The sequence below is a fragment of the Pelobates fuscus genome, chromosome 13, assembly GCF_036172605.1.
Source record: "Pelobates fuscus isolate aPelFus1 chromosome 13, aPelFus1.pri, whole genome shotgun sequence".
Taxonomy (NCBI): Eukaryota; Metazoa; Chordata; class Amphibia; order Anura; family Pelobatidae; genus Pelobates; species Pelobates fuscus.
The window spans coordinates 76862635-76874734 of record NC_086329.1 but is presented as its reverse complement, the minus strand read 5'-3'; the positions used below and the strand labels follow the sequence as shown (position 1 = coordinate 76874734).

At 43.8% G+C, this 12100-nt stretch overlaps 1 protein-coding gene across 3 annotated transcripts in view; it reads left to right on the top strand.

Moving 5' to 3' along the window:
• ITPK1 (inositol-tetrakisphosphate 1-kinase) overlaps positions 1-11615 on the top strand; it is a 167217-nt gene extending 155602 nt beyond the window's left edge. For all 3 annotated transcript variants that reach the window (XM_063439055.1, XM_063439053.1, XM_063439054.1), the window contains exon 11: positions 10279-11615. In XM_063439055.1, the coding sequence (XP_063295125.1) occupies positions 10279-10562 (284 nt within the window). In that variant the 3' untranslated portion in view covers positions 10563-11615. The remainder of the gene's footprint in view (positions 1-10278) is intronic.
• The last annotated feature ends 485 nt before the right edge of the window (positions 11616-12100 follow it).

Genomic DNA, 12100 nt, shown 5'->3' with positions numbered 1-12100 from the left:
CTCCGAACCACTCATACCAGCTACCAAACCAACTACTTGGATTGTACCCTTTCCATACCTGAGTAGGCACATGCGCTAGTTTAACCATATGGCTAGTAAGCTCAGCTATTGCTTGCCCTTCGTCGTCTATTTGAAGACAGCAATTGCTTAGGTTAAACTTCCCACATACACCTCCCTCTACTGCCAAAAGGTAATCCAAGGCTAATCTATTTTGGTAGACTGCTGTCCTCATCCTGGTGTTATGCTTCGCTAGAAGATTGAGCGCTTGTGATGTCTCATTTGTGATAATCTCAACCACCGCCTGTAATCTTATAATACGGTTGAGCATATAAATAGGGGTTCTATAACCAAAGGTACCATCCTCAGCCCACGTGGCTGGCCCATAGTAATCTATAATACGCTGGGGAGGCCATTCATCATCTTCCCAGGCGCCTATCTCTATGGGTCCCCTTTTCTTCCTATGATTCACATCATACACTTTAACACCTAAAGTCTCACCTGTTTCAATCGGTAACAAGAAGAAGGATGGTTTGAGCATACCCAACACACATGCCCCTTCCCAGTCCTGTGGCAGCTCCGAATAGGCTTTCTTACCACAGATCCAGTACAAATTTGCTGGGGCTCTCCAACTAGATGTGATGGATAAATCAAACCATACGTCCCTTAAATTGGCATATCTTGCAAACGGGTTAGATGGTTCTGAGACATTTGAAGCCGACCACCAAGTTGTATTCTTTGTATCATCATCATAAGCTTTTTGCCCTAGACAAGTTAATTCTCCTACAGAAGTATTATACATTATTCCTTTCCTTGCTATGCAAACATAACCTATGATGGAGGTCTTTAATCTCCACTCAGATTTACCTCTAACACTCATCTGATAATCGGCTTGTGAAGATATTAATTGTTGAACTGCCTCAGAACCGGACATTACCTCCTTTGCTTCCCAAGGCCATTGGTCTCCCATGTTAGTACCTCCACACACATAGCAGTTGGTAACATTAAGACTACCGGCAATACTTTCAGCTAAATCGATGAACAGGTTTTTAGCATTATGGGGGATCTTATTATCTATACTCATCTCTTCGTAAAAGGAATGGTATACTTGATGAGTCTGGGAGGATACCGTATCAGTCTCTATTCCTATAAACAATAATGTCCCAGGATCTAAACCCGTCCCGTATATTTGAAACCCAAATAAATTACCATATTTATCTAAGAACTTGTCGGGGTTATTTATAAGAATATGGACTGGATTGCATTCCATAGACTTACAATAAGGGCTAGTCGGCAACTTAGTCACTATCATGTCTTTGTCTACTGTCTGTCCCCAAGTTGCCCACCCCACACAAGACCAATATGGACAAAAGTTATAGTCTTTATTTGGGCATCTAGGACTCACATATTTATTTTTGCTACTGGGACAAATATATTTATCGTTAGACCCATACGTCCTCTCCCATCTAAGATCCCCACATACATTCCACGGCTTTCTACCACTCGATATCGCTTTACACGCATCAAATAGCAGAACACCCGAAGAATGTACGGATTCTAACACCGTTTTATTAATTAGGGTCCCCTGAGGATCTCCATTCCTGAGAGTCAACCAAATTGTACGAGGCTGATACTCCGGACTGAAGCACTTAGGTTCTCCTACTCCTAAATGGCACACACTATAATCTATATTTAAGTATCTACATCTCGATACATCTCCTTTACACTCGTATTGTGAATGCCAGATTAGGGTTTGGGAAATATGGTTACCTGTTCTCGTAGTCTTAATGCATACCTCACAGCTAGGAGTGTCGGTACCTCTACCTTCCTGAATATAAAAACACATGTAAATAAACACAATCAAAAGCACATCTTTCGCCGTCATCCTCAGTCTTCGTCCGTGCGATGGAACCTCAGCTTCCAGGATGTGAGGGCTGCAGGGAATGGAGTTCTGCTCATCTTCACAGGTGTCCCTTCGAGACTTTCCTGGCTTATACACTATGTGATGGTAAGCGGACAGGCTTTATTATGGCCTTCTCACTCACACCTGTAACAATAAAATTTGTAATCCACAATAATTCCTCGTTACTCCGACTGAGTAGTACGTTTTAACCGGATCTTGCAGGGATTCTCTGGATCTGCTGTAACTTGCCAAGAATCGACTGCTGCTGGTTTAACCCTGGAGTGATGTATCCACGGAGTCACTTCTGCTACTTTTATTGCTGTAGGGGTAGACAAAAGAACAACATAAGGACCTCTCCACTTGGGCCCTAACGGTACAGTATTCCACTCTTTAATCCACACTTGGTCTCCTGGATGGTAACTATGAACAGGGGGATAAATATTCACAGGTAATCTATCTTGTACCCATTTCTGTACCTCCTCCATAGTCTTACCCAACTCTACAACCTGCTGCCGAGTAATTCCTTCTCCCAACTGACTCAAGTCCCCCCTTAAGTTACCAAGTACGGGAGGTGGTCGCCCATACATGATTTCAAAAGGAGAGAGGCCCATCCTTCTGGTAGGGGTACTGCGGATTCGCAATAAAGCTATGGGTAAGAGAACGTTCCACTTAAGTTGGGTTTCCTGACACATTTTAGCCAACTGGTTCTTTATAGTTCTATTCATTCTCTCTACCTTACCAGAACTCTGGGGTCTATATGCAGTATGAAGCCTCCACTTTATACCAAGCATATGAGTCAGTTGTTGTAGGCACTGGTGAACAAAAGCTGGACCATTGTCCGATCCTATAGAACAGGGTAGTCCATATCGGGGTATTATTTCTCGTAGCAGGAATCTCACAACTTCTCCTGCTTTCTCTGTACGAGTAGGACATGCTTCTACCCAGCCTGAATAGGTGCACACAATTACCAGCAGGTAACGATGTCCACCCGATTTAGGCATCACTGTAAAGTCTATTTGTAGATCGGACATGGGGAGTCCCCCCATAAACTGGACTCCTGGTGGCTTTACTGGTCCTTGTCTTGCATTATTTTTAGCACACGTTACACATCTACGTACAATGGCCTGAGTCAAGTTGGACAATCTTGGTATGTAGAAATGTTTTCTAAGAGATTCTTCAGTACTGTCTCTCCCAGAATGTGTCCCGTTATGATAATTTTGGACAATTTCTACCGCTAGCGATGCTGGTATAACTATTCTTCCATCTTCTAGCTGATACCACTTGTTCTCCAGATACTTTCCCGGTTCAGTCTTTAACCACTCCTCTTCTTGAGCTGTATAAACTGGAGTCCATTGGGACAGTGGAGTTGGTATAAGAGCAGCTATATGCCCTACATACTCCTGTCTTCCTGATTCAGCAGCACGCTTAGCTGCACTATCTGCCATCCGATTTCCCTTGGTTACATCACCATCTCCTCTCAGATGCGCTCGACAATGTATGATACCGACTTCTTTCGGCTCCCACACTGCTTCCAATAGTTGTAGGATTTCAGCTGCGTACTTGATTTCTTTGCCTTCTGAATTCAGTAGTCCTCTTTCTTTATACAAAGCTCCGTGGGCATGAGTGGTTAAAAACGCATACTTAGAGTCCGTATAGATATTCACTCTTAAACCTTCAGCCAATTGTAACGCTCGTGTCAGTGCTATCAATTCTGCCTTTTGTGCTGATGTTCCTTTCGCCAGTGGCCGAGCTTCTATCACCTTGTCTATTGTTGTCACTGCATATCCTGCATAGCGGATCCCTTCTTTCACATAACTACTGCCGTCGGTGTAATATTGAACATCGGGGTTCTGGATGGGAAAATCACGAAGATCTGGTCTACTTGAGAATACTTCATCCATTACTTCCAAACAATCATGTTGACTTTCAGTAGGTTGTGGCAAAAGGGTAGCTGGATTTAAGGTGTTTACAGTCTCTAAATGCACTCTTGGGTTTTCACACAACATTGCTTGATACTTGGTCATACGGCTATTACTAAACCAATGATTTCCTTTGTAATCCAACAACGTCTGTACTGCATGTGGGACTCGTACATAAAGTTCTTGACCCAGAGTGAGTTTATCGGCTTCAGCTACTAGCAGGGCGGCTGCAGCTACGGCTCTTAGACAAGGTGGAAGTCCGCTGGCCACTGCATCCAATTGTTTAGACATGTAGGCAACAGGTCTTTGCCATGATCCCAAGTACTGTGTCAATACTCCCACAGCCATTCTTCTTTGCTCGTGTACATACAGGTAGAATGGTCGTGTGTGATCAGGTAGACCTAATGCTGGGGCACTCATCAAAGCCTTCTTCACATCTTCAAATGCCGTTTGCTGTTCTTGGGTCCATAGGAAGGGGTCGTGCTCTGTACCTTTGATAGCTGCGTACAGAGGTTTTGCTAGTATCGCATAACTGGGAATCCATATCCTACAGAAGCCTGCTGCCCCCAAGAATTCTCGCACTTGTCTTCTATTCTTGGGTATTGGTATTTGGCAGACAGCCTCTTTTCTCTCTGGCCCCATAATTCTTTGACCTTCAGAGATATGGAACCCCAGATACTTGACAGTTGGCAAACACAACTGAGCCTTCTTTCTAGACACCTTGTATCCTGCCTTCCAGAGAATGTGTAGTAGATCGTGCGTTGCTTGCTGACAGATTTCTTTTGTAACTGCTGCTATCAACAAGTCATCTACATATTGTAACAATACACACTCTCCTGGGATGGACTCGAAATCCAATAGATCTTGACTTAGGGCTGAACCAAATAGGGTAGGTGAATTTTTAAACCCTTGGGGCAGTCTTGTCCAAGTCATTTGGCGTTTTGAGCCCGTTACAGCGTTCTCCCATTGGAAAGCGAAAATACATTGACTTTCTGCGGCAATTCGGAGGCAAAAGAAGGCATCTTTGAGATCTAAGACTGTGAAGTAAGTAGCCCCGCCCGGAATTAAAGCAAGCAGGTTATATGGATTGGGTACAACTGGATGTATGCTAACAACCGCATCATTGACTGCTCTTAAGTCCTGCACAGGTCGATACTCATCTGTGCCGGGCTTTTGAACAGGCAGCAATGGGGTGTTCCAGGGGGAAGTACAGAATTTTAGGATACCATACCGTATGAACTTATCCAGATAGGATTGGATGTTCTTCTTAGCCTTCTGCGGAATGTGATATTGTCTTAGGCTCACTGGATAAACCCCATGTTTCAGTTCAATTTTTATTGGTGGAATATTGCGGGCCAGTCCTGGTGGGTTGTTCTCTGCCCAAACTCCTGGTATGTTAAATAATGTCTCATCACTCCTAGGGTTTTGGCTAGTCAACACTGTATAAAGTCGCCACTCTTCTTCCTTTGGTACGGATAAAGTCATAATACCTGAAGGTCCATTAAACTTTAAAGATGTTGTTCCATCTGGTAGGAACGTAATCTGCGCTTGTAATTTGGATAGCATATCACGTCCCAGCAATTGGACTGGACATTCAGGCATATAAAGGAATTGGTGTTTTACTACGTGGCCTCCCAATGTACAGAGTCGACTTTTAAGAACCGGTCTTTCAGCACTTCTTCCAGTTGCTCCTATCACAGTAATAGTCCTTCCAGATGGAGGAGCAACTAGATTAGTCACCACTGAATGTTCAGCACCAGTGTCGATCATGAACGCACTCCTTTTCCCCCCTATTGATACATCGACCATAGGCTCCGCTCGACCAAGGGGGATGGAGCCCGGTCGGTATCAATAGTCCTCCATGACCGTGTCAGCCAATCCTACGAAGTCCCTACCTTCTCTATCGCGGGACCTTTGCGCTGCTGGAATATATCTGTCTTCCCTAACACTTCCTCTGTTCCCATTGCTCCCTCTATAACCATTACTCCCTCCGGGACCTCCTCTACCTCTCGCTCTGCCTCTAAAGTTTCCGTAGCCTGCCCTGGGTTGGTCTCTCTCGTACTGCTCTCTTTGCGGACATTCGTTCCTCCAATGCCCTTCTTCCTTGCAATACGCGCACTGATCCCTACTCAAAGGCTCCCTACTCCATCTATTATTGCCTCTATCTGGGCCCCGTTTATCTACGCCTGCGATCGCTACCGCTAACATATCAGCCTTTTTACGCATCTTGCGCTCCTCCTCTTTCTTGCTTTCTGTTTCCCTATTCATATAGACCTTATTAGCTACCTCCATTAGTTGGGAGATTGACATACCTGCAAACCCTTCTAACTTTTGTAGCTTGCGCTTAATATCTCCGTAAGCTTGGCTGACAAAGGCGGAGTTAACCATTCGGGAATTGTCTGCGTCTTTCGGATTAAAGGGGGTGTACAAGCGGTACGCCTCCAATAATCGGTCATAAAAGACACTGGGCGCTTCATCGCTTTTCTGGATCACCTCAACTGTCTTTGACATATTAATAGCTTTCTTTCCTCCGGCTTTCATGCCAGCAATTATAGCGTCTCTATAGGCTCTGAGTTGAACCATATCAGCACCATTTACGTTCCAATCGGGATCGGTGTTGGGATAGTGTGTCGCGGCCCATGCTGCTGGATTAGCTTGGTTCAAAGCACGGGCTCTATCCTCTAATGCTTTAATGGCTGCTTGATTTATTCTTGTCCTTTCCTCATTGTTAAATAAAGTCATTAATAACTGCTGGCAATCAGCCCATGTCGGATTATGTGTCTGTACTATTGAGGTGAACAGATCAGTCATGGCTTGTGGTTTCTCAGTATACGAGGAATTGTGGGTCTTCCAGTTTAAAAGATCGGTTGTAGTGAAGGGAACATATACGAAGACAGGGTCAGCTTGTGCCATTTGACCTGCGGCATTAATATAGGCTGACCCGGGATTCAGACGAAGAGGCATCTGATAGTGTCTCAATTGTTGGGCACCGGTCAACTGTCGGGTTTGGATGGGGCTACGTAGAGAGGCATCAGTCATGGGTTCCGGTCGGGGAGATATAGGGTATGGGGATGTGGGAGGTTGGTTTTGGGAAAAGGTAGTGAATAGAACACTTCGGGCCGAGCTAGATGAAGCTTGACCGGAAGTCTGAAGTGGCGCCAAATCAGGATATTCGTTTCTAATGGGGGTGGGTTCTGGTTCCGGAAGGGGAGATTTAGTACGAGGGGGGGTGGATCCTGTACTGGAGGAGGAAGCGGAAGTGGATGAGGGTAATGAGGGAAGGGTTACAGGACTTCCTGTATTTGCGTCATTTCCTCTTACCGGAAAGTAAGGGGGGCGGCAAAGGGATCTCGGACTCAGGGGGCGTGTCCAAAATGGGCCTAACACCAGCCCTAGTGGACGAACAAGTCCTAGCTACCATGAGGCGACACTGTTCCTCGTGGCATGTCCGGAGCCATTTTGGCGAGTCATTTACGGCCTGTCTCCAACAATCAATATAAGGAAACTGGCCGTAAAGTTCAGGCCTACCTGATACAGCCACGTGTAAGCGCTGTACCAGAGTTGGATCCAAACTGCCACGTGGCGGCCATGCCGCAACCAAAGTAGGCCACTCCCTAGTGCACAAAGTGACCAAACGTACAGGGGACATCTTAACCCCAAAATCACAAACTTTGAATCCCTTTTTAAAATTCTTAACCATACATCCTAAGGGATCCGGAATCGTTGACTGCGACGCACCCATACTTAACAATGGAACGTCGTCGACAACGAATACTATACACGCGTACTATTCAACAGTCACACCCGTTTCCTCTGGCAACAGCACCACGTGGTACGGTTACCAAGTGAAACGTACACAATAACAATAAACACTCAGGGAATTCCCGTACACACACAGCTGCTACACCAGTCACTATATAATCAATATTATGCCCTTTGGCGTAACTACACAGTCACCCACGCTATAATTCTCTATATACGAATTACCCGTCTATAACACACCCAGTAACATCGTCTTTTACAAATAGCGGTTACAGTACGGTTAGCATAGGTCAAAGCACAAGTTAAGGTCACAATACAATTATTAGTGGTTATGGTGTTAAACATGCAATGGACGACAATGATTAGTACTTATTATATAATGTCAGTAAATATACAGGGTTATGGTACCGTGCACTATAATACAGCAACACACTATTAACACTCTCGCTAGACGGCTGAGCTCGCGCTATCTAACAAGATATACACTTTACTAAAACAATCGTTAACACATTTACAATTCCCAACTAAACTATTGGCCAGTACCTTGAATGGACTACCTAAAACTATATACACCCGTTTTGGTTAGCCACACTGCCCAATCACCACATATACATAGCGAGCTAGAGAACCGAATTTACACAGACGCCTCTTAGTCGCACTATACAACGAGCTAGAGAACCGAATTTACACAGGCGCCTCTTAGTCGTACTATCAAAAGTCTAGTGGGTTCCAAATTTACACGCCTTCCCACTTAGCCCAGATAGGATGAGAACTAGCGAACCGAATTTACACAGGCGCCGCTTAGTCTCCCGGTCCCTCCGACCTAGCGAACGTAATATACACCCTAGAACGCTAGTCTAGACAAGACACCGGTGTCCGGCTAGGGCTATCTTACACCAGGACCCCGCCTGACTAACCAAATCAAACGGTCTGACTAAAGAGCGTTCGATCGAGCGGTGCGCCTTCGCTCCTTCCCTCCGACAGAGGGGGCAGATACAGATTCAAAAACCCCTTTGGGCCTACCGCACAATCGGTATACCCCTAGCGGGTCCTGCCGTCTAAAACAGCAGTTGTCTTACCTCCTCGTTCCTGAACCTGAGTTCACACTCATCGACGGGGACACCCCAGCACTTCTCACGTAGAGGCCGATGATCTCCTGGACAACAGACCAGTGGCGCCGAGACGAAGGGAGGTCCACGCAGAAGTTCAGGGGTGCAGCCGTAGAGAACGTGGGCAAAGATAGACCGTCTCACGCCTCTGCCTCTCAGCTACCGTTGAACGATGAGCTTCCCGGCCAATGCACCAAATGATACCGGAGAAACTGACGGAAGCCAAGCACAGAGAGATGGACACAGGTTTCTTCAGGAAGGAAGAGATTCTTTATTGGATCACCGATCGGGACTCAGAGGGACTAGCGTCACCAAAATACAGCAAAGTCTGAGTACTGAATACATAGAGTACATTCCTTATATAGCACTGTAGCTCCTCCCACAATTAACTACACCCACACATACCCTTAACCTATTTAATGAATAGAGTCTAAACTCATCCATCCGGTCTAACCACGTGGCTCATCTGATACAAAGGAGAGGGACGCGTAATTCCAGTTCTTACATTCCTGCACCTGGTCAGTACAGTGATGACAGTATCTTAGCTACGTATAATTAACTAGCTGATACTACAAACACATATACATACATATGCCTTGTGGCAATCTTAGCCTGCTAAACTTGTATTTTACTGGAATTACATCACACTTTGGCCTTACATTTGAAATTTTAGTTTGGATTCTCTCTTTGGGGAATAACCCTGTGTATATTACTTTAAAAGCACGGTCCTTTGACGCTTCACATACATAAACCACTTCACTTCTGCCTGAAATCTGTCATAATTGGAAAAGTGCTGATTTCAATGCTGGGGACAAAAACACGCCCCTGGCTGTCACTCAGGTTTCTTGTGCGTAGTGAGCTCCACAGAGCTAACAGAAGTGACAGGCGTACTTGGCTAGCATGCACCTGTCCTTCTCTATTTTCAATGATCTGTGTCGTAGCTCTTTGAGAATTATAGGGAAGCTGCAAACACATGCATGCTCGCCGCTCCATCACAGAGACTTCACACAGAGAATCAACTGATTGGTGTAAAACTGGAAGCATGTGCTGAGGAAAGGGCTTGCAAAAGCCGCAGACAGCAGGTCAGCAGCTTTTGTCATCAGTTTTTCTTTCATGTACTCCCCAAAAATACATGCATCTTCTTTTTAAGGGGTTCGGCTACTAAATATATATAAATCTAGATCAATGTTCCTTTAATGTTATTGAACTAAACTGTTAAAGGACATTACTTGTGCATTAACCATATTAAGAAGACAAACTGTGGGGGTTTATTCAGTAAACTTTTCTGTGTGTGTGGAGTGACTGAGTGCTGTGTGTGAAGGGAGTGGGAAGGGCGCTATATGTGGGTATATGTGCTGGCTCAGTGTTGTGTATAGTTGCTGAATTTTGTGTGTGGAGAAGTCCACATGTGTGTAACTAATGTGTCTGAGTGCATATATTTTGTTCCTCAGTGCAAACAGCAATTTGTATAGTTTAATTCTTTGTTATACTATAAGTCTCACTGTACTGTGTATCCATGTTCTGTTTATAAGTAGTACTTTTGGTCCTACCTATTATCTTATTGTTTTCTGTTCTGTGTTTTCTCTAGGATATGAGGGCGTTCCAGAGTTTTTCAATGACCTCCTAAACCACATTGCTGCTATATTGCAGCGTCCAGAGGTGAACGCGAACAAGCCAGAGCAGACTGCCAGCATCCTCGGAGACCGTTTGTGCTGTGCACCTGCAGCCCGGATAGATCCCTGGATTGTGGAAAGCGAGACCAATGGTTCTGTGAAATTACAGAGCCAGAGACTAGGTTGCAACACGTCAATGTCCCCCAGCTTCCAGCAGCACTGTGTGGCCTCATTGGCAACCAAGGCTTCCTCCCAATAAAACCATAAATGTGAAGAAGGATTTTTCGGGGATAATTAAAAGAAATAAATTCCAAAACGACTATTGGGTCAGTTCCGTCTTGATGATGTAATTGAAGAACTCTAGAATTCCAAACCAAATGGAATTATTGTAGGCCCGTCGGGAGAGACTTAAAGCAACATGACAGCCATAGTGCTACTTTTGGATTCAGCCAGCGTTCTTAACTCATTGGCTGCATATTTTGTGTCCAGTGCGTGAAGATGAGGCTGACTTTCAAAAAATCTTTCCACTACTGTTTAAAATATAACAAAATAGTCGCCACTCCTGGGATCTTAAAGAACTCTGCTTGTCCTCAGCAGCTGAGAGATTGACCCACAGTCTGCACTCAGTGGTACGGTTCTTGAATGTAAGAAAGTATAAATCATATGAATGCAGGAATGTTTACGACCAGAACCTATGAAAGGTTTATGATTTGTTCTAAATGAAAAAGGAAATATTTTTAAAATAAGGAATTTTTATTCTTTAACAGAACTGATTGGATATGACGCCTCTTGCAACCACTGGATTTCTAATGCTTGCTTTAAAAAAAAAAAAAAAAATGTATATCTTCTGAATCACCCTCTTGTATTTGGAATTATTGGAGGTACTATTGTCAGACGGCTCAATCAGTCTTAAATTCACTATTCTTAAATAAGATATTTTATGGATTAAAAACTGCTATTCTTAAAGTAAAAGCGAGATGAAATTCACATTTTATTCCATTTGGCCAATTTTTATTGTTGGGTTATTATCTGCTGCAAGTACACTTGTATAACCCACTCTGAGAGTTGAGAGCTGTTAACGCATTTCACAGACTTGTTATCAGTGGGGTTTAACCCTTGTGCCCTATCTTCTCATCAGAACCGGGTGTAATGTAATTAATGTTGAGTGTGCAGATCCACCATGATTATATTATGTTTCAGTTATAGGTAATTTATTTCATTTGATTATTTCATTCGATTTATATATATATATATAAATATACATACATTCTTAATTATTTCACTGCCAGGAATGACAGATTTTGGAATTTTGGATGGCTCAGAAGCTCAGAACAAATCAAAAGTGTAAATCAAAAATACTTCATGAAAACTCTGTGAGTGTGTGACACAATGATTCAGAGAAGTTCCCTGCCAGCAAAGTGATATAAGCCTTTGAGCGTCAGAGATATGTTCAACACTCTCCTTTCTTGAACATAAGGCTAATGTTTTATTGAGTTTTTTTTGTTGTTTTGCACATGAGCAGTGAATGAATGTGAAAATCTTTTGGTTATATATTGTAGACCTATCATACTCCTATCTGAACTGCAGTCTTATTTAGAATACGTTTTTTCATGCAAGGTATTGGTGTATGATGCTGAAATGAATTGAGGAAACAAGGAGTCCATCTGTGATTTTCCTGCAAGGAAAATGATTGTAACGTGGCTACTGATAAGTTCATATATTGGTTTATAACTAAGAAACACTGCTAGAAGTTGGACCTGGATCTGTCAGCTGCTCTCTAAATCATTCCATCTGTTC